This window comes from Trichosurus vulpecula, chromosome 9 (genome assembly GCF_011100635.1).
Source record: "Trichosurus vulpecula isolate mTriVul1 chromosome 9, mTriVul1.pri, whole genome shotgun sequence".
Lineage (NCBI taxonomy): Eukaryota > Metazoa > Chordata > Mammalia > Diprotodontia > Phalangeridae > Trichosurus > Trichosurus vulpecula.
In genome coordinates this window covers 7,987,195-8,005,844 of record NC_050581.1, presented here as the reverse complement: position 1 = coordinate 8,005,844, position 18,650 = coordinate 7,987,195, and the positions used below count along the sequence as shown (strand labels likewise).

Below are 18,650 nucleotides of genomic sequence, written 5' to 3'. Positions count from 1 at the left end.
GATTTCCCTTTCAGCTAGTCTAGTTCCTTAGTTTTAAATTTTCATTTTCTCCACTCCTTTTCAAAAAGTATTTCTTACTCTCTTCATTATCCATATTCTCTTTCTGTTTATTCTAGATGCTTTTTGAAACATATCATTCCATTCCCTCCTCCTTTTCCTAACGGGTACAGAAAAGTTTGGCATTATGTGAATGTCCTTTCCTTTGCATTTGAAGGTCTTTCTCCTGATGGCTTACAGAACTTGTTTCTGAATTGAATTGTTAAATTTAACCATTATGTGTCTTGGAGTTTCCAGCCTTTTTTTTTTTTTGGTTTGGTTTCTGAAGGTGATCAGTGAATTCTTTCAACTGTAATTTCATGTTCTACGTTTATAAGTTCTGAGCAATTCTTTTATTATTTCCTTCATTTTCGTTGTAAGGCCCATTTGTCCTGTCATGTTCTTCTGAGACCTGTGATCTTTAGGTTGTCTCTGCGTATCCTATCTTCAAAATCAGTATGTTTTGCTTGCATTGTGAGCATATTTTCTTTTAATTTTTTTCTTCTCTTCTAGATTTTCCTTTACTTCTGTGTATTTACATTCTTTTATTTCTTTCACGAGACTTGATATTGCAGATTCAAGTTTTTCGTGTTCTCATTATTTTTGCTATGCAGGACATAAACTCTACTCTCATTCTCATTTCTCTTTTAAACCACTCAGGAATAGTGTGTTGTGGTTCCATGTTCTCCTCAACTTCCACAGCGTTCTTTCTCTTGTCAAGTATTAGATCATTTTCCTTTATTTTGCAGTATTTATTCATAGATGCCTAAACTTGTTTACCTAGAGGCCAAATTTATTTCTGCTGTTACTGTTTATTCTTTGTCCGTTTTGTTCAAGGTCTTTGAGTTTTCTTATTCCTAAAATTTTTGGTACTTTTCAGTCTTCTCTCCCCTCCTTATTTTTCTTATCACTTGCTTCCTAACTCCCTCCTCTGATTGTGGTTTCCTTGGGACCAAATCTCAACATTTCTTAGCCTTTTCCCACTTTGGGCAATTCACTGTTCACCAGCCTAGGTCTCTGACTCAGCTGCCGTTTGGGTGGTCAGTACTGGCCACCTGGATGCTGTGGCCACTGGAACACACCTGGATGCTGTGTTCTTTCCCTCAGGCTTGGCAGAGTGCAGCACAGCCTGTCCACCCCTACGCACAGTGTCCTGACCCGGTGACCTCTTCTATTCCCTCTGTTCCTCAGTTCTCTAGCCTGGCATAGGCAGCTCAGAGGCTGCTGGCACTGGCACTGCAGAGGCTGCTTTTCCCAGCACCAGCAGTTCAAGGCTTTTTCCTTGGCCAGTTTAGAACTTTGCCACATTGGTACTTCTGGGTTGCAGCTCCCAGAAGGATTTTGCTCCTGAAGGGCTGTGGTCAACCTGGCTGTCAAGGCTGAAGGAAACTTCCACAGGCAGCACTGCAATCTCTGTGGAACTATAAAGACAGAGGGAGGAGACTGGGTTGCCAGGGTGAGTTTTGATGTAAGCTTGAATCATGTCCTTGCAAGGGTCTACTGGTGAAGCCTCACCACTAGGAGGAAGAGGTAGGGTGCTGAGTGAACTCAGAATCAGTGAGCATCAGTTCCTAGTTTTTGTTTAACTTTCTTTTGGATTATGGGTGTCTTAGACTATGAAAATAGCTGGTGCTGCTTTATCTTTGGCATATAATTTCTGTTTTGGAGAGGTTTGGGAAGTTGTGGGAATCAGAGTCTAGTCTTCCATATTTTTGCTCACATCACCCAGAACTCTTCATTCGATGTCTTCATCACTTGTCAAAATGGACAAGTGTTCACTGCACATTTAACTGGTCTTCTGCCTTTGTTCTCTATAATTTCAACAAATTGCCTTTAAAAAAGGTAAGATACTATGTTATAAACATTTCAGGTATTACTATTTCTTCAAAAGAAAATTTTTTTATGTTAAAAAATTTTATTTCAGTTAAGGGGTATGTTAAAACCAGCTCAAATGAAATCCAATTGTTAAATTTTTATTGTTAATACTTATACCTGGGAAATCAGCAAGCACCATAGGTTGTTTAGACTTAAGGTGACAGAGAAAAATGTTAGTAATACAGATTACAATGAAAACTGCGTCATGCACACTTTTTTTTTTGAGAGTTAGTTGTTGACATCATAGGAGATAGCAACATTCACTCTACCACAAAGTGTAAGAATCAGAGAGGACCTTAGGGATCATCTAGTACAACCCCCTCATTTTATTAATAGGGAAATGAAGCTAGAGAAGGTGACTTGTTCTGGGTCACAACCTGGGTACTCAACTCAGCTATGCCACTGAATCCCAGTATGGCAGTCTTGGAGAGTGTGTGCTTCTTTTATACCAAACTCTTATAGTTGTCAGTGTCAGGTGGAGATTTGTTTGATAATGAGTGACTTTTACACACACACACACACACACACACACACACACACACACACGTTTGTGTACTGTGTTTATGAATCGAGGCTTGCTCCTAAAGGCTTAAAAAAAACCCCACCTTCCAAAAATATCTGACAACAAGTGGCAGAGAAAATAACATGATGCTAATCCTTACTGGGGCAAACAGTTTGTGAATAGCGTAGGCCAGCATAAATGTACTTGTGCCAGCTACAATTTTAGAGCTGTGGGGCAATTCTGCAAACCTAGCTTGAAGAGAAATGAAGAAACATCCACACCACTTGAAACAACCAAGTAGAATATTTTCAAAGATATTAATGATAGTCCAATACATAATGAAGTTTTTATTTTACCAGCACACCTCTGATCACAGTAACATTTTATTAGGAAAGCATATATAATGAAGAAGAGCAACCATTGTTTAATGAAAGGTACACTGAATCATTATGATTGACCCACTTCACTTGGTTATCACTCATACTAAAGAAAATATTGTGCTAGTAAAAAATTAATTTACTATATATTATGCTATACTATATACTAACCCTAGCAATCTCATAAACAACTCTCATAGTTCTATTTGTAAAAAAGAGTAGAAAAATCAAATACCTTGTTTCTTGAGGTTATTATTTGTTTAATGACTATTCGGTCTGCCAGTAAAAGCACTTTGGTCACAGAAGAAAGAAGTAACCTTGCAGCTTTTATGACTCCTGTTTTGTCTGTAAAAATTGTTATTTGCCCATCAGATTCTGCGTTATTCAAGCTGGTTACATCCGTAAGTTCTGCAATTGTTTCTCCTGTTAAGAAAACCCAAATAAAAACAAAACTATTTATATTTAATATATTTAAATCAGAGTCAGTCACATTATACTGTCCTGGGCATCATGGAGCTGTACATCTTCTAATTTACATTTATGAGGAAGATGATTAAATAGTAAGCAGCAAAAGATGTTTTTAAAAGAGACTTTAAAAAATGTTTTATTTCCCCCCAATTTCATGTAAAGACTATTTTTATTATTCATCTTTAAAAAATGTTTAGTTCCAAATTTTCTTCCTCCTTCCTTTTACCCTCCCTGAGATGGTAAACAATTTGATATAGGTTATACATGTGCAATCATGCAAAACATATTCCTGTATTAGTCATGTTGTGAAAGAAGACACAGAGCCAAAGGAAAACAAAGAAACCATGATAAAAATAAAATGAAAACTATTCAATACTTCAATCTACACTCAGACTCCATCTGTTTTTTCTCTGGAGGTGGATGACATTTTTTATCATGAGTCCTTTGGAGTTGTCTTAGACCACAGTATTGCTGAGAATACCTAAGTCATTCACATCATTGTACAATATTACTGTTACTATGTACAACATTTTCCTGGTTCTGCTTACTTCACTTTTCATCAGTTCGTATAAATGTTTTTTCTGAAATCATCCTGCTCATCACTTCTTGCAGCACAACAGGATCTATCACAATCATATACCTCAACTTATTCAGCCTTTCCCTAACTGATGGGCATCCCCTCAATTTCCAATTCTTTGCTACTACAAAAAAAAACTGCTATAAATATTTTTGCACAAATAGGTCCTTTTCCCTTTTTTTTGGATCTCTTTGAGATACAGACCTAGTAGTGGTGTTGCTGCATCAAAGAGTCTGCACAATTTTATAGCGCTTTGGACACAGTTCCAAATTGTTTTCCAGAATGATTGGATCAGTTCACAACTCTACCAACACATCCCCTCCAACATTTATCATTTTCCTTTAAAAGAGACTTTTTAAAGACAGCACTTTTCCAGCTAGTTCCGGGTTTCATTAACTATTTAGCCTCAAATATCATACCTCCTACATCTACAGGAAAGTAAAAGAACAAATACTGAGAAGGCTATAACACTAATACTTCCAACTTAACGACATGTTCTAAACTAAAATTATCTTTTCCCTAAAACTCATCTTAATTTCTTACTTCCATATTTCTGTAGTACCAATATTTACAATCTTTCGTATTCAAAGGCTCACAGTAAATTTCTCTCCTCCCTCTCTGACCTCTCACTTCTAATCAGTTGTCAGGTGTTGTAGATGCTACCTCTCCAACATCCTTAGTATCTACTTCTTCCTTTCCAGCCCCATTATTGACCTTCTAGTACATGCTCTCGCTGTTGTCCATCAGACTCATCTTCTCATCTCCAGTCTCCTTCTACCCTTCTTCCGATAAAGATCTGCTCGTGTCACTCCTTTCCTCAAAACTCCTCAATGACTACTACTGAGTAAAGTTCAAATTTCTGACATTCCGGGCACACCAAAATATGATTTCACTCTATATTGCCAGTTTTATCTCACATCACTTCCTTTGGCAGTCCAGCCAAACCAGACTACTTCCTGACGGAGACCTTCAGCAGTCCATACTTTGCACTGTTCTCGTGCACTTATCATATACTGTTTTGCATTATAGTGTATTGATATTATGTACCAGCATGTGTTATATCCTCATTGAAGTAACTGGCATTGGAGAAGGAAATGGCAAATCACTCTAATATCTTTGCCAAGAGAAGCTCCTGGACAGTATTGGCATGCTATGGTCCATGAGGTCATGAAGAGTTGGACACAACACCACGACCCTCATATTAATGTGATTGTGACCTCCATGAGGGCAGGGACTATGTCTGATTTAATCTTTGTATCCTCTCTAGTACTTAGTATGCTGTTTACTTCACATAAGAGATGTTCTAGAAATGCCTGTTATAGTTTGCAGTTGAAGTCTGTGGTTAAAGCCTGTCTGGCTGCAGACTTTATAGAAGTGATTCATGCCAATAAAAGAACACAGTATGAAGAATCTTCAGCATTTAGGGTTTATTAATTTCCTTACTAGTTCCTCTTACTAGTTACATGACTTTGGATAAATCACTCTGTGTCTTGGTCTCCTCATCAGAACAGAGTTCTGCTGTACTACACCCTGGTCAGGCAAGAAACTGAGGACATTTAACCTAAAGAGAAGAGAAGATCTGGAGAACTAGGAAAAGTCTTCATGTATATGAAGGGCTAAGATGTAGAAAAGGAATCAGATTTGTGCTGCTGGTTCCAGAGGGCCAAACAGGTAGGAGTTACAAAGAGGCAAATTTCTAAGAATTAGAAATATGCAAAAATAGATTAAGCCGCCTCAGGAGAGAGCATCAGGAGGGGGTCTCAAAGCAGAGGCTGAATGATGACTTGTCAGGATGTGAAAGGGAATTCTTGTTCAGGTGTGGGTTGAATGAGAATCACCAGATGGCTTCTGACGTCCCTTCCAACTCTGAGAGTCTGTGAAAATATGGTCAACACTTGCATTATCTGCCTTATAGCATTTATGCTTCATTTCTTTCACTCTTTAAAAAAACATTTTTTCAAATAAAGATATGACTCTCTTCTCCATCCCCCTCAGCAACTAAGAAAACAAGAAATATAAAACTGCTAAGGCAAATTCCTGCATCGGTCATTCTCCCTGAAACAATGCCCCACTCCCATCCCCCCCAAAAGTCTTAATTTACATTCTTAATTCTTCATCAGGAGGAGGGCAACATGTTTCATCTTAAGTTCTCTGGAATCACGGTTATTCAATGTATTGATCAGAATTCCTAGGTCTTCCAAAATTGTTTGTCCTTACAATATTGCTCTTATTGTATAGATTGCTCTCTTGTTCTGCAGATTGTACATGTGGGTCCTTTTTCTCTTTCTTTGATTTTTTGGGGAGACTTAGTACTGGTAAAGCTGGGTCAAAGGTATTGCACCAGTTTAATGGACAGACCATTTCACAGCTCCATCAACAGTGTATTGATATGGCTGTTTTCCCCAAAGCCCTTCATAGCATTTGTCATTTAATCACTTTGTCAATCTGATGGGCGTAAGGTACACATTCAGAGTTGTTTTATTCCATATTTTAATTAGTAATGATTTAAGGCATTTTTTGGCTATTGATAGCTTGGATTTTTTCATCTGAAAATTGTCTGTTTATATCCTTTAGCCACTTACTAATACTACAAATCTGAATCAGTTCCTTATAGCTTAAAAATTAGGATTTTATCAGAAATCCCCCCCCCCATTATCTGCTTCCTTTCTAAATTTAGTGGGATTTTGTTTCTGCAAAAACTTTTAAATTTTATATATGGAAAATTGTCGACTTCACCTACTGTGATCCTTCCTATGTCTTATTAGGTCATGAAATCTTCTCTTAACTGTAGATCTGACAAGTAATTTCTTCCTTCTTCCTCTAATTTATTTATAGTATTACCCTTCATATCTAAGTTGTGTACCTATTTGGAGCTTATCTTGAAATAAGATGTTGGCATGAAATGTTGGTCTAAACCTAATTTCTCATAATGTTTCCTAATTTTCCTAACAGTTTTTGTCAAATAGTGAGTTCTCACCCCAAAGGCTGAGATTTTGGGATTTATCAAACACTCAGGGTACTGTGCTCCATTACTTCTGTATTTTGTGTACCTGTTCTGCTCCACTGATCAACCTATTTCTTAACTAGTACCAAATTGTTTTGATGCTTACTGCTTTGTAGCATAGTTTGAGATCTGCTACTGCTAGGCCCCCTTCCATTTTTTTTTCATTAATTTCCTTGAGATTCCTAATCTTTTATTCCTTGAGATGAATTTTAATATTTTTTTCTAGCTCTATAAAGTAATCCTTTGGTAGTTTGATCAGTATGGCACTGAATAAGTAAATTAATTTAGGCAGCATTGTCATTTTTATTACATTGGCTTGGCCTATGCATTACCAATGAATATTTCTCCAATTATTTACATCTCTTCTTCCAACCATTCTTATATTCCTTGTGTCCAGGCCACTTCTTAATCTAAAACATTGCTTTTATTTGTTTGAAAGTTACTCTTTTTTTGTCTTGGGCTTCTTTTAACCTACAGTATTTCTTCCTTGTGTTTGGTTTTATCTTCTGATTAGTTTTATTTTCCCCAGTTTGGCCCTTCTATCAGCACTTATAGACTTCAGGACCTTCTATAGATGATCGAGCTGGCTGCCCTGTTGCGACCCTTGTCCCAGCCTCTGCTGGCTGTCTTTTTTTGTGCAGTTCTGGCCGGAATGGAAGAACTTTTTTCTGTTTCTCTTTGTTCTCTTGGAGTGTGTGTGGGAGAGCTGGGCATCTCTACAACCTTTCATCTTGCCAACTTAACCAGAAGTATGCATTATTCAGTCTCCACAGATGGTGTTTCTGGGTCACCTGATTGCTCATTCTGGCTGTGTGAGGATGTGGCAAATGATGTTGAGGGGGTAATAAAGAGCAAGATGGTGTTTTGGGTCTTATTTCTCTGGCTCATGCCTCCTTGGGATGGAAAGGGTACAGAAGAAGCCAGAATGGAAATAAAGTCATGAGTTCCATTTTTTTTTTTACCAAAAGGAAGCTGTATCATGAAAGTCAAGGGAAGAGAGGGTACCCAGGAAGAAAAAATGGTCTCAAAAGTTGCAGAGAGATCAAGATGAAGACTAAAAGAAGGCCAATGAATTTAGAAATCAAAAGTTTATTGGTAACATTGGAGAGATAAGTTGAAGTCAAGTTGTTAGGGTCAGGAAATGAGTGCTGACTACTTTTACTAGGATTTTGGTTTTGGAAGGGAAAGATATAGGATTACAACTTGAGAGGGTAACAGGGTCAAGAGATGATTTTTTTAAAGGTTGACTAGAGCATATCCGTAAGCACTAGAGTGTTGACTGTGATGTGTGTCTGAGAGTGATAACTGTAGAGAGAAAAAGAGATGATTGAAGGGACCACTTCCCAGAGGAGACAGGAGGGTATAGATTCAATGCAACAAGTGGCAAGTTAAAGGGTCACCTCTTTGTCAGAGACTAGAGCAAAAGATGAGAGAATAAGGGATGGTAAATGCAGAAGAAGAAGCTTGAGATGAATGGCTTTTATTTTCTCAGTAAAAAGATTTTTTCCCCTAGGTTTCTGGGTAGGGCTTAAACCAACAGAATATAATCAATCCTTTAATCCAAGCCTTCATGACAGGAGCATCTCTGACATACAGGAAACATACACATATGTACATAACACATATACATATATGTTAAATATATTATATATATTTGTGCTATACACATCTTAAAAACTAAGAATTTTCTATTTGTGCAGCAATAACATATAGTATTAGACATCTAAAATGTAAATATTCACATACCTGCTTGTTTTGCTTCCAAGCAAGCAATATTTATTTCCTCTTTTAAATCCCAATTTTCATTGGCTATCGCTTCCCCTACTGTAACAAATCTTCCAACTGCCAAGTTGACTGCTTGTCCCACTCGCTGAATTGCTTGCAAAGTCTTATCCGAACGTTTTGTTTTATCTTTATGATTAATAAGTGTAGTTATCTATAAACACAAGAGAAAAACTATGTTAGAATTGTATATCAATTACTTTTTAAAACTTAAAGTTATTTACCTAATTATAATAATGGCTAATTATGGTTATTATGTAGCACAAGTTCGTTTTTTTAAATGAAGTTAAGCATTGGGCCATTCCCAGTAACATCGCCTCATATCACACCTCAGGACTATTACTCCACCCAAATCAAACTTAAAGTTTATTCTGTAGACATCCTCCCCATCCTCCAACCACTGTTTGGAACAATGAGCTCTATTCTCCCTCTTGCCGCTTTATCAAACAGTAATAACAAGTGTTAGGTGGGAGGTGGATCTTGGTGGAGAAAAGCTGGCTCGTTACCTTCATAGAACCCCCAGCTGTCATCACCAAATGCTGTCCTTAGTTCCCAGTTTCTATGTTTCCCTTGAAACTCCAATTCCAACTCTCCCTGACAGCTCCAAATCCAGATTGAATATGACAGAACTACTCATTTTAAGAATGCTTTAATATTTTATCCATTTATATGTTTCATTTTTTTGTGCCAGAAGCAAAGAGACAAGTCATTTAACCTTTCTGGGCCTCAGTTTCCTCATCTGTAAAATGAGGAGTTGGACCAGATGGCCTTTGAGGTTCCTTTCAGCTCTATATCTATGATCCTATAAGGAATAATGAAACAAAAACGAACAAAAGTTTAGTTCCTTCAAAACTTCAAACTGGTTGAAAAGGTCTTAGAAGAAAACACATACATGAAACAATGTTAAGTGGAAAATTAAAAATAATCAGTCTGTACATATTGTTTTTAACCGAAAAAGACATTAAAGATAGGAACAAAACTATAAGGAATGCAAATAATTGGTTTAGACTTCTTTTCAGTAAATGTGCTTGCTAATAAGTAATAATAATAATAGGAAGGGCTTTATAACACTTTAAAAAGGGCTTTAAAAGGCTTTAAAAGGGCTAAAGTACTAACTATATTTCAGAGTACGTGCAGTATGCAATGACTTCAGTGTTCTTTCCAATTAGCATGAAAAATTAGAGTTTGTTGTATTCTTCTCAAACTCTGGAAAAATTTCCCTTTAGATATAGAATATTTTCAAAATTAACTTTTGAGACTAATATCCAAGTTTTGTGCAGCATTGTAAAGAGCACTGGATTGGAAATCAGAGGACTTAGACTGAAACAGTGACCCTGCATATGTGGGATCTCAGGAAAGTTGCTTAACCCCTCTGGGCTTCAGCTTCCTCATCAGTAGCATGTGGGAACTGGATTAGATGACCTCCAAGATTCCTTGCAGCTCTGAATCCTATGATATATGCATATATATATATATATATATATATATATATATATATATATATATATATACACATATATATATGCATAAATGGTGAATTTTAAAATGGTAAAAAAAAAAAGAAAGGAACCTAACCACAGACTGGCAAAGATGAAAAAAGATAAAAATAACAACTGTTGAAAGGTTCCTGGGAAGACAGCTCTTTAAAATTCACAAAATGCTTTATATGTGCTACCTCATGTAAGCTCTACAACAACCCTCCATCATCCTCTTTTACTTTTTCCTCTTTGTCCCTTGCCTTGCTCTTTACAAAGGAGGCAAGGCTTCTACATAAAACCTAAGAGCTCTAAAAGATCAATGATAAAGAGAATCAAGTAGAATTGGAAATGACCTTCACCATCCAATCCAGAACTGCTAAAAACCAAAACAAATAAACAACAAAAAAAACCACACCAAATCAAAAAACCCTAGCAGGAAGCTGATTGATGCAGCTAGAAAGGTCTCAGCTATGGAAGCCAGCCTGATCACAGGTAAATAGGGAAACTGTAAAGCTAAAGAGAGGAACCTTCCCAGGGAAGCCTGCATGGGCTACCCCAAATGGACTTGAAACAAGCCAGTCAGTACTTTGAGCAAGAGGTGATCTAATCACATCACAACACGAGGTAGCATAGCAGAAGACAAGGCCAACTCAGCACCTGAGTGCCAATACCAGAGCAAGAGAGATTATTATTTTGAGACCAAGATAATTTCTAGCATCCCATTAGGGTCTATCAGGGAAACAGGAAGCACAGAACCAACTACTAGCTGAGACTAGAGCCCACATCACCAAGAGATTGAAGTGGAAGCCAGGGATTGAAGTACAGGGTGGGGCCTAATAATATCAGCTACTCTATTTAGATCAGCAGCAGCAGCTACACTACAAAGGAACCGAGCCAAATAAGGTTCACCCAAACCACCCAAGAATGCCAGAGGAGACTGGATTGAACACAAAATCCCAAACCAAGAACTGAGGTTGAAAATAACGGGTAAACAAGAAAAGACCAGATAATGCACAAATGTAGTGCCATAGAGATTAAGACTAAGAGGCAATCCAGAAATCTCCTCTAAAACTACACAAAAGTCTCAGAGAGAAAAAAAATAGCCTGGCCATAAGGGCTACAGGAGTGGCAAGAAGAAATGAAGCAAGAGATCAACACAAAATTGGAAATCAAACAAGGGTTCGAGAGAAAATACTGATAGGAGAATACATAGCTTAGACAGAGGTAGAAATGCATACTCAACTAGTAGACTCCTTGGAACAAACAAATCAATAATTTCATGAGACAATGGTATCAATCAGTAAACAGTAAGTTTCTTGTATATTCTAGGTACTGTGCTAAGTCCTGGGGATACAAAAAGAAACAAAAGACATCTGACCTCAAGAAGCTTCCAATCTAATAATGTGTGTGTGTGGGGGGGTGCTTTATGAATGAAGTGCGAAAAGTAGTCTACTATGGCTGGAGTATGTAGCACCAATGAATAGGAACAGTGTAAAATGTGGCCAGGAGGCTCCGAAAACCTTCAGACCTGAAGAGTTTAGAGGTGATTTCACTTGTAAATCCATACAGACCCCCTCCCCCCCGCCCCCGCCCAATAAAAGACAATTTGTGGCTTGTTCAAGTTCTCTTTACATTAGCCAGGTGGCACAGTGGGAAGAGCCCTGGAACGGACGGGTTCAAATCTGGCCACAGAGATTCACAGCTATGAAACCCTGGGCAGGTCACTTTACTACTGTTTGCTTCAATTTCCCGATCCATAAAACGGGAATGATAATGGCCCCTGCCCTCAAATGAGATAACGTGTAAACGTGTGCAAAGTGCCAGGCAGCACAGCGCCCGGTACCAGCAAGTACTGAAGAATGCTTGTTTCTTTCTTACTGGCAAACAAGGGGATGGAGCAGTTTCTGTGAATTTTATTTCCTCTTCATTTATTGTGCATTCCTCATTCTAGAATTCTGACAATTTGTTTTCCCCCCCTCTTTTTAAATAAAGGTTAAATTAGCTAATGGTTCATCTATTCGAATGTTGGATGTTTTTTCTCCAAAAGCCAGATCTTAGTTTTATTCATCGGTTCAACAGTCTTTTTGTTCAACTTTTTGAATTTTCATTATTTTTACTTTTGTGTTTATATGATGATTATTAATTTCTTAATTTTCTAGGATTTTTATTTTAGTCACATGCTCGATTCATTGTATTTTCCTTTTCTCTTTTGTTAGCGTAAGTGTTGGGAGATATAAATATTCCATTCTGATATGCAGTCTCATTAATTTGTTTATTGATTCGTTCTTTGACTCACTTTTTTTTTTAAAAAAAGTTTTGTTTATGCTTTTTAAAAATACTATAATTTCTCACTGACCTCCCCCCCACCCCATAAAACCCTTGTAACAAAAAAAGTGTAGTCAAGGAAAACAAATCAACACATTTGGCCCATTTATTATTTTTTAATCTTATTTCTACTGACTTTTTAACATCTGCTTTATTTTTGAATATCACTTCCCCATCACTACCTGCTGAACTATTACTTATAGCAAAGAATTAAAAAAAAATTAAAAGGCAGTTCAACAAAACTAACATCATTCGTGCCTGCCACTATGTGAAATACTCTACATCCTTAGTCCCCTACCTCTACAGAAAAGAGAAGGAAGGTACATTTTTCAATTCTTTTCCAGGAACAAAGTGGGTCATTATTCCATTTTTTGTCTTTTCCATTTAAACTGTTGTAATCTTTGTCTACACAGTTTTCCTGGTTCTGCTTACTTCATTCTGCATCAACTAATGTAAGTCTACACATGCTTCTCTGAATTCATCTAATTCATAGCTTTTTCCAGCCAAGTCAACATTATATTCATGTATCACAATTTGTTTAACAATTTCATAATTGATGGGTAAATTACTTTGCTTCCAGAACTTTACAAGTACAAAAGGTGCTGCTAAAAATGTTTTGGCATACATGAGATGATCCTTTTGTCTTTTACAACTCTGGCAAATATGTCTAGCAGTGAAATTTCTGGATCAAAGAGTAAGAACATTTTAATAATTCTTTAAAAGTCTGATTCCAAATTGCTTTTTAGAATGGCTGGTTCCATTCCCAGTTTCATCAATATAATAATCAGTGTGCCTGTCCTTTCTGATATTGACTACTTTGTGTCTTTTGTTGTGAAGTGACACCTCAGTTGTTTTGATTTCAATTTCCCTTATTATTACTGATTTGGGGCAATCTTATATAGTTGCTCACAGTTTTCAATTTCTTTGAACATTATTCATATCCACTTGTTAGCTGGGATGGCATTACTGGTCCTAAGGTAGTCTATTCCATTTTTTGAATGGCTCTAATTGTTAGGAAGCTATTCTCTATAAGAGCCAAAATCTGAACCTTTCAGCCTTTTCCTCACTGCTCAGTTCTGACAAAGAGGACAAGGAAAATTCCTCTTCTGCTTGACATCTGTCTTCAACTAACTGAAGGGTTTTCAAGACTTTATAAGTCTTCATTTCTCTAATCTAAACAACCCCAGTTTTCTCAGTAGTCTCCATTTAGGTCTGAGTCCTTTGTACATTAGTTCTTCTCCTTATTACAGTTTTTATTGTATTATGGACTACAAAAGGGTAGGGAACACATGTGATTTTATTAGTGTGGGAATTTCTGGGTGAGGGAACTCCTCTACAACTTAGTTTTATAGAGTTGCTGAGTGCACTGAGAGAAGTACTTGAACACAGTTCTAGGCTTCAAGGCCAGCTTGAACAGCTCAGCTGTGCCCTACTGCTTTTCATAGTCTGTAAAAGACTTATTAAATAATCCTGTCTTTCTGCATTTAGTTCCGAGCTCCTTTTGTCCCAACATATGATCAAGTTTTGTAAAGGTATCCACACTTCTTTTAAAAATTGCTATACTCTATACAATTTCTATTTAATAACTGTCAAAAGTCTATCATACCTGGTTTTTCTAATTGTTAAAAATTGCATAAATTATAGCTTGTTTTTCAAATTGGTTGGACCAATCTCCTTTGTCATTATCAGTGAATTTTAATGTTTGTATGTATACACACACACACTTCCCACAGAGAATGTTCCTCATCTTTGCACATTTGAATTCGAGAGGTACCAACCTCAGAATCATTTTAGTTTATATTTCTTTTATTAGTAGTAATTTTGAGCACTTGTTAGATGGTTATTGATAGCTTGCACTTCTTCTTTTGAGAACTGTTTGTTCATATCCTCTGACCACTTATCTACTTGGAAATGGCTTTTAATAAAATTCCTGATCTAACCTTCTTGCCTGACTTTAATAAAGTATGTCTACAAAAGATATGAGAATTCATTTTCTAAGTCAGAAGATCTAAGAATCTGATAGCACGTTACTAACACTTTCTTTTGCAAGAAACTTCATGTTGAACTATTTACCAGAAGATAAATAGAAATTGTATAGAGTATAGCAATTTTTAAAAGAAGTGTGGATACCTTTACAAAGGCTATTGCCGGTGTTTGCCCACTGCCTGGGAGGAGGGGAAAACAGAACTAGCAATGCCATTTCTTTATTGGAAAAACAAATGCCAGGAAGTAAAATAGAAACAAAACTTTGCCTGAAATTTTGTTCAAGACAACACTACAAATTGGTCCAAATATATGTTGCTTTGTATTTGTTTAATGCTGATTATATAAACTTGGTTTGTGTAAAATACAAGTGCAGCCTGCAGTTTCAGTACCTACTTTCACATATATTGTCTGCCCCTTTTCAAGAAAACTCATTTTAGGAGTGATGGTGATACTTTCAGGTAGCCTATATTTGGACTAATCTTAAATTTATATCTTTCTAAGAAGAAACTAGATTCCTAAAGAACCCAGTGGAAGATTTGGGGTTCAACTTCCAGGGAACATATTTTAGGACACTGTTCCACAGAAAAGTGAGAGAGATAAGGAAAGGAATTACTTTATTCAATTATATAATCCTACAAGTTTAGCTTTGTAGTTTGTTCAATCCGATCAGTCATTATTAGGCACCAACAATGTGCCAGGCGTTTGCTAGACCCTGGGATTAGAAAGACAAAACCAAAACAAAACATTCCCTGTTTACAAGGAACTTACATACTACTGAAGGTTTCAACCTGGGTGACTAGAAGAATCATGTTGCCCTTAACAGAAACAAGAAGGTTAGACAGAGATATAGGCTTAGGAGGATGATAATGAGCGCACTTCTGAAATCTGAAATGTCTATGGGATATTCAAATGGAGATATGAAGTAAGCATTTGGTGATACTGGACTGGAGTTTGGGAGAGATTAGGGTTGGATATGTGGATTATAGATTTGGGAGTACTGCACAGTGGCTAGACTGTTAGACCTAGACTCAGGACAGCCTACATTTGAAACCAGGCTCACTCACAGACTAGCTGAGTGACTCAACCTGAGTCTCAGTTTCCTTAACTTGTAAGAGGAGACCAACAAAAGCAGTCATTTCATAGAATTATTGTTAGGATCGATTGAGATAATTCCTAGAAAGTATTTCCATACTTCAAAGCACTACTTAAATGCCAGTTATAACCCATAGGATGTACCAAAATAAGGTAGAGAGGGAAGAGGACAGAATCCTGGCATACATCCCCACACAGGAGGCAGGTCATGGATGCTGATCCAGAATAAGACATTAAGAGTGTTAGACAAATGAGAAGAGTACCAGGAGAGAGCAATGTCACAAAAATGTAGAGAGCAAAGAATATCCAGAAATGAGAGGAGATCAGTGTCAAATGCTTCAGCATAGCTAAGAAGGATAAGGGCTAAGAAAAGGTGACTGGATTTAGTAATTAAGAGATCAGTAACCTTGGAGATAATCGGTTTTAGTGCAATAGCAGTGTTAGAAGCCAGACAGTGAGGTGCTGAAAAGGAGAGCAGAACGTAAAGAAGTAAAGGCAACGAATACAGAAATCTTTTTCTTGGAGTTTGGCTATCAAAGGGAGAGGAGATAAAGGATGATGTCCTGAGGGGATAGGAGGGTCAAGTGGAGCTTTTAAAAGATGGGAGAAGCCTGAGCAGGTCTGTATTTAGGGAAGGAGCCAAAAGATAAAGAGAGGTTGAAGATTATAAAGAAAGGGGATCTATATAGTCCCATTCAGTTCTTACTCTATCATCCTATGAGAAAGCTCCTGGAGAAGAAAAGAGATGAGACCAAAGGTACAAGAAGAAGGATGGACCTAGCAAAGAAAAGGACTACCATTTTCTGTAAGACTGGCACAAAACTCGAGGGATCTGAGGGGTAGAATTGGAGAGAAAAGAGAGCTACTAATGGATGCCCCCATTCCTTTGGTGTAATTCAATGAACACTAGATATGCAATGCAATGTACTCTGTCAGGGAACCATAAAAGATAAACAAGACACAAAATTGACTGTAGGACCTACATATGTAGAAGTCAATAGCTGCAGACATTCTGCAGCATCCTGCACATCACAGGTGCTTAATAAATATTTAATAACTCAAAATGTTTGTGGACTAATCAAACCAAAGAGGTCCTGAGAAAAGACCTTTTTGCCACAAGTGTCTTTTTAATTTGTCCCAAGTGCAAAAACCTAGAGTTTCCAAACACCTAATGAATTTACTTAATGAATTGTATTAATATAGTTCCCTCAGGATAGACACAAAGTACTATCTACTCCATCTTTTTTGTTGTTGTTGTTGTTTTGGGGGGAGGACAATTGGGGTTAAGTGACTTGCCCAAGGTCACGCAGCTAGTAGTAAATGTGTCAAGTGTCTGAGGCTGGATTTGAACTCAGGTCCTCCTGACTCCAGGGCCGGTGCTCTACTCACTGCGCCACCTAGCTGCCCCTACTCCATCTTTTAAGAGAGAGATCCTCCACTATCTCAAAATTATCAACTAACCACCTTGTTGATCCTTTTATGCCTTATTCCCCAAGGAGGTAAAGGACAAAAAGAAGTGTCCCACAAATACCACAAAAATACCCACACAAACACTTATAGTAGCACTTTTTGTGGCAGCAAAGCACTAGAAACAAAGTAGATGCTAATTAACAGGGGAATGGTTTAACAAACTGTGGGACATAAATGTAATGAAATATGAATGTAATATAAGAAATAAATAGAAAAATTCACAGAAGCATGAACTGAATGAACTAAGAAAACAGCATATACAACTGCAACAATGTAAATGAAAAGAACAAAAAAAAATGAAACTGAATATCATGTAATTATAATGACCAGATTCGGCCCCAGAGAGGAGACCAGCCCGCCTCCTTCCCTTCCTCGAAGAGGCAGAAAATTATGGGTAGGGATCACTGCGTAGGGGAGCAGGAAGGGATATATGCAGAAAATAATGTGTAAAAAAATGTAACTGAATATCGTGTAATTATAATGACCAAATTCGGCCCCAGCAAGGAGATCAGCGCCCCCTCCTTCCCTTTCTCGAAGATTATGGGTAAGGGTCACTGCGTAAAGGAGCAGTAAGGGATATGTTCAGAAAATAACGTGTAATAAAAATGAAATGTACCACTAATTCTTAAATAAGAAACAGATTTTGCAACATTATTGTTTTCTTAAGCCCTATGCCAGCTTTTCTCTTTAATAAACAGCAAGGTGGGATCTCCCAACACAATGACCATGAGAAAGGAGGACTTAGTCATAAACTTCTCAGTGCTATTCAATAACAGAGCATGTGTACAGGAATCTGAGATTTACAAGGCATATTATAAACATTAACTCACTTGATCCTCACAACTTCGTGAGGTAGTCTATTATTATCCCCATTTTAGAGGCTGAGAGAAGTAAAGTGACTTGCCCAAGGTCACACAGCTAGAGAGTGAGGCAGGACTCCAACTCAGGTCTTCCTGACTCTAAGTCCAACACTCAATCCATTCTGTTAGACCTCACTGAAGCGTCAACAGTAACTTTAGGCTATCTGCAGACTAGGTACAGTCTTTGGTTCAATGGCCATGAACCAAATTGTCCAGTTTTAATATAGTTTTGGGGTAACTGATCCTTTTTTTTGGAATCCACATCAAAAAAACAACTGCTAAAATAAAAAGAAGCAGGAAAATAGTCTCATGGAAGATATAATCCCAGTCTTAAATGGTTAGCAATAGGACCATCCATTATTACTTCTCTTCCACCTATATCTAAAAGCTTAATCCAAATTAGGTAAACATGATGCATACCTTCCTGCATCAAACAGGCAGGCAAATACTTTCCTTTATCCTGATGACACGACTTTATTGTCTTTCCCTGTTTGGCATCTAAAGCACTTCACAATCTGGCTCCATTCTATCTTTCTGGAAAGAGTCAAGAAGATGCTGAGTCTGAATTCTTCCTCAAATATTTAACAGCAGTACGCCTCTGGACAAGTCATTCTCTCAGCCTCAGTTTCCTCATCTGCAAAATGGACTAATAGTAGCGCCTATCTTGCAGGGTTATTGTCAAAATCAAACGAGATGATGCATATAAAGTACTTTTGCCAACCTTAAAGCACTATATAAATGCTAGCTATTACTACGATTTCTCCTCACGTACTCTACTACCCATGATGGTGTGCCATCTTCCACTTCCATAACTGTGT

The 18,650-nt window shown here is 37.3% G+C and overlaps 1 protein-coding gene across 1 annotated transcript in view; it reads right to left on the bottom strand.

Annotated features, from left to right (window-relative positions):
• CTNNAL1 (catenin alpha like 1) overlaps window positions 1-18,650 on the bottom strand; it is a 100,735-nt gene that overhangs the window by 67,502 nt on the left and 14,583 nt on the right. Inside the window, exons 2-3 of the mRNA XM_036737772.1 lie at window positions 8,586-8,775; window positions 3,026-3,213 (exon numbers count right to left, since the gene is read on the bottom strand). Coding sequence (XP_036593667.1) covers window positions 3,026-3,213; window positions 8,586-8,775 — 378 coding nt within the window. The remainder of the gene's footprint in view (window positions 1-3,025; window positions 3,214-8,585; window positions 8,776-18,650) is intronic.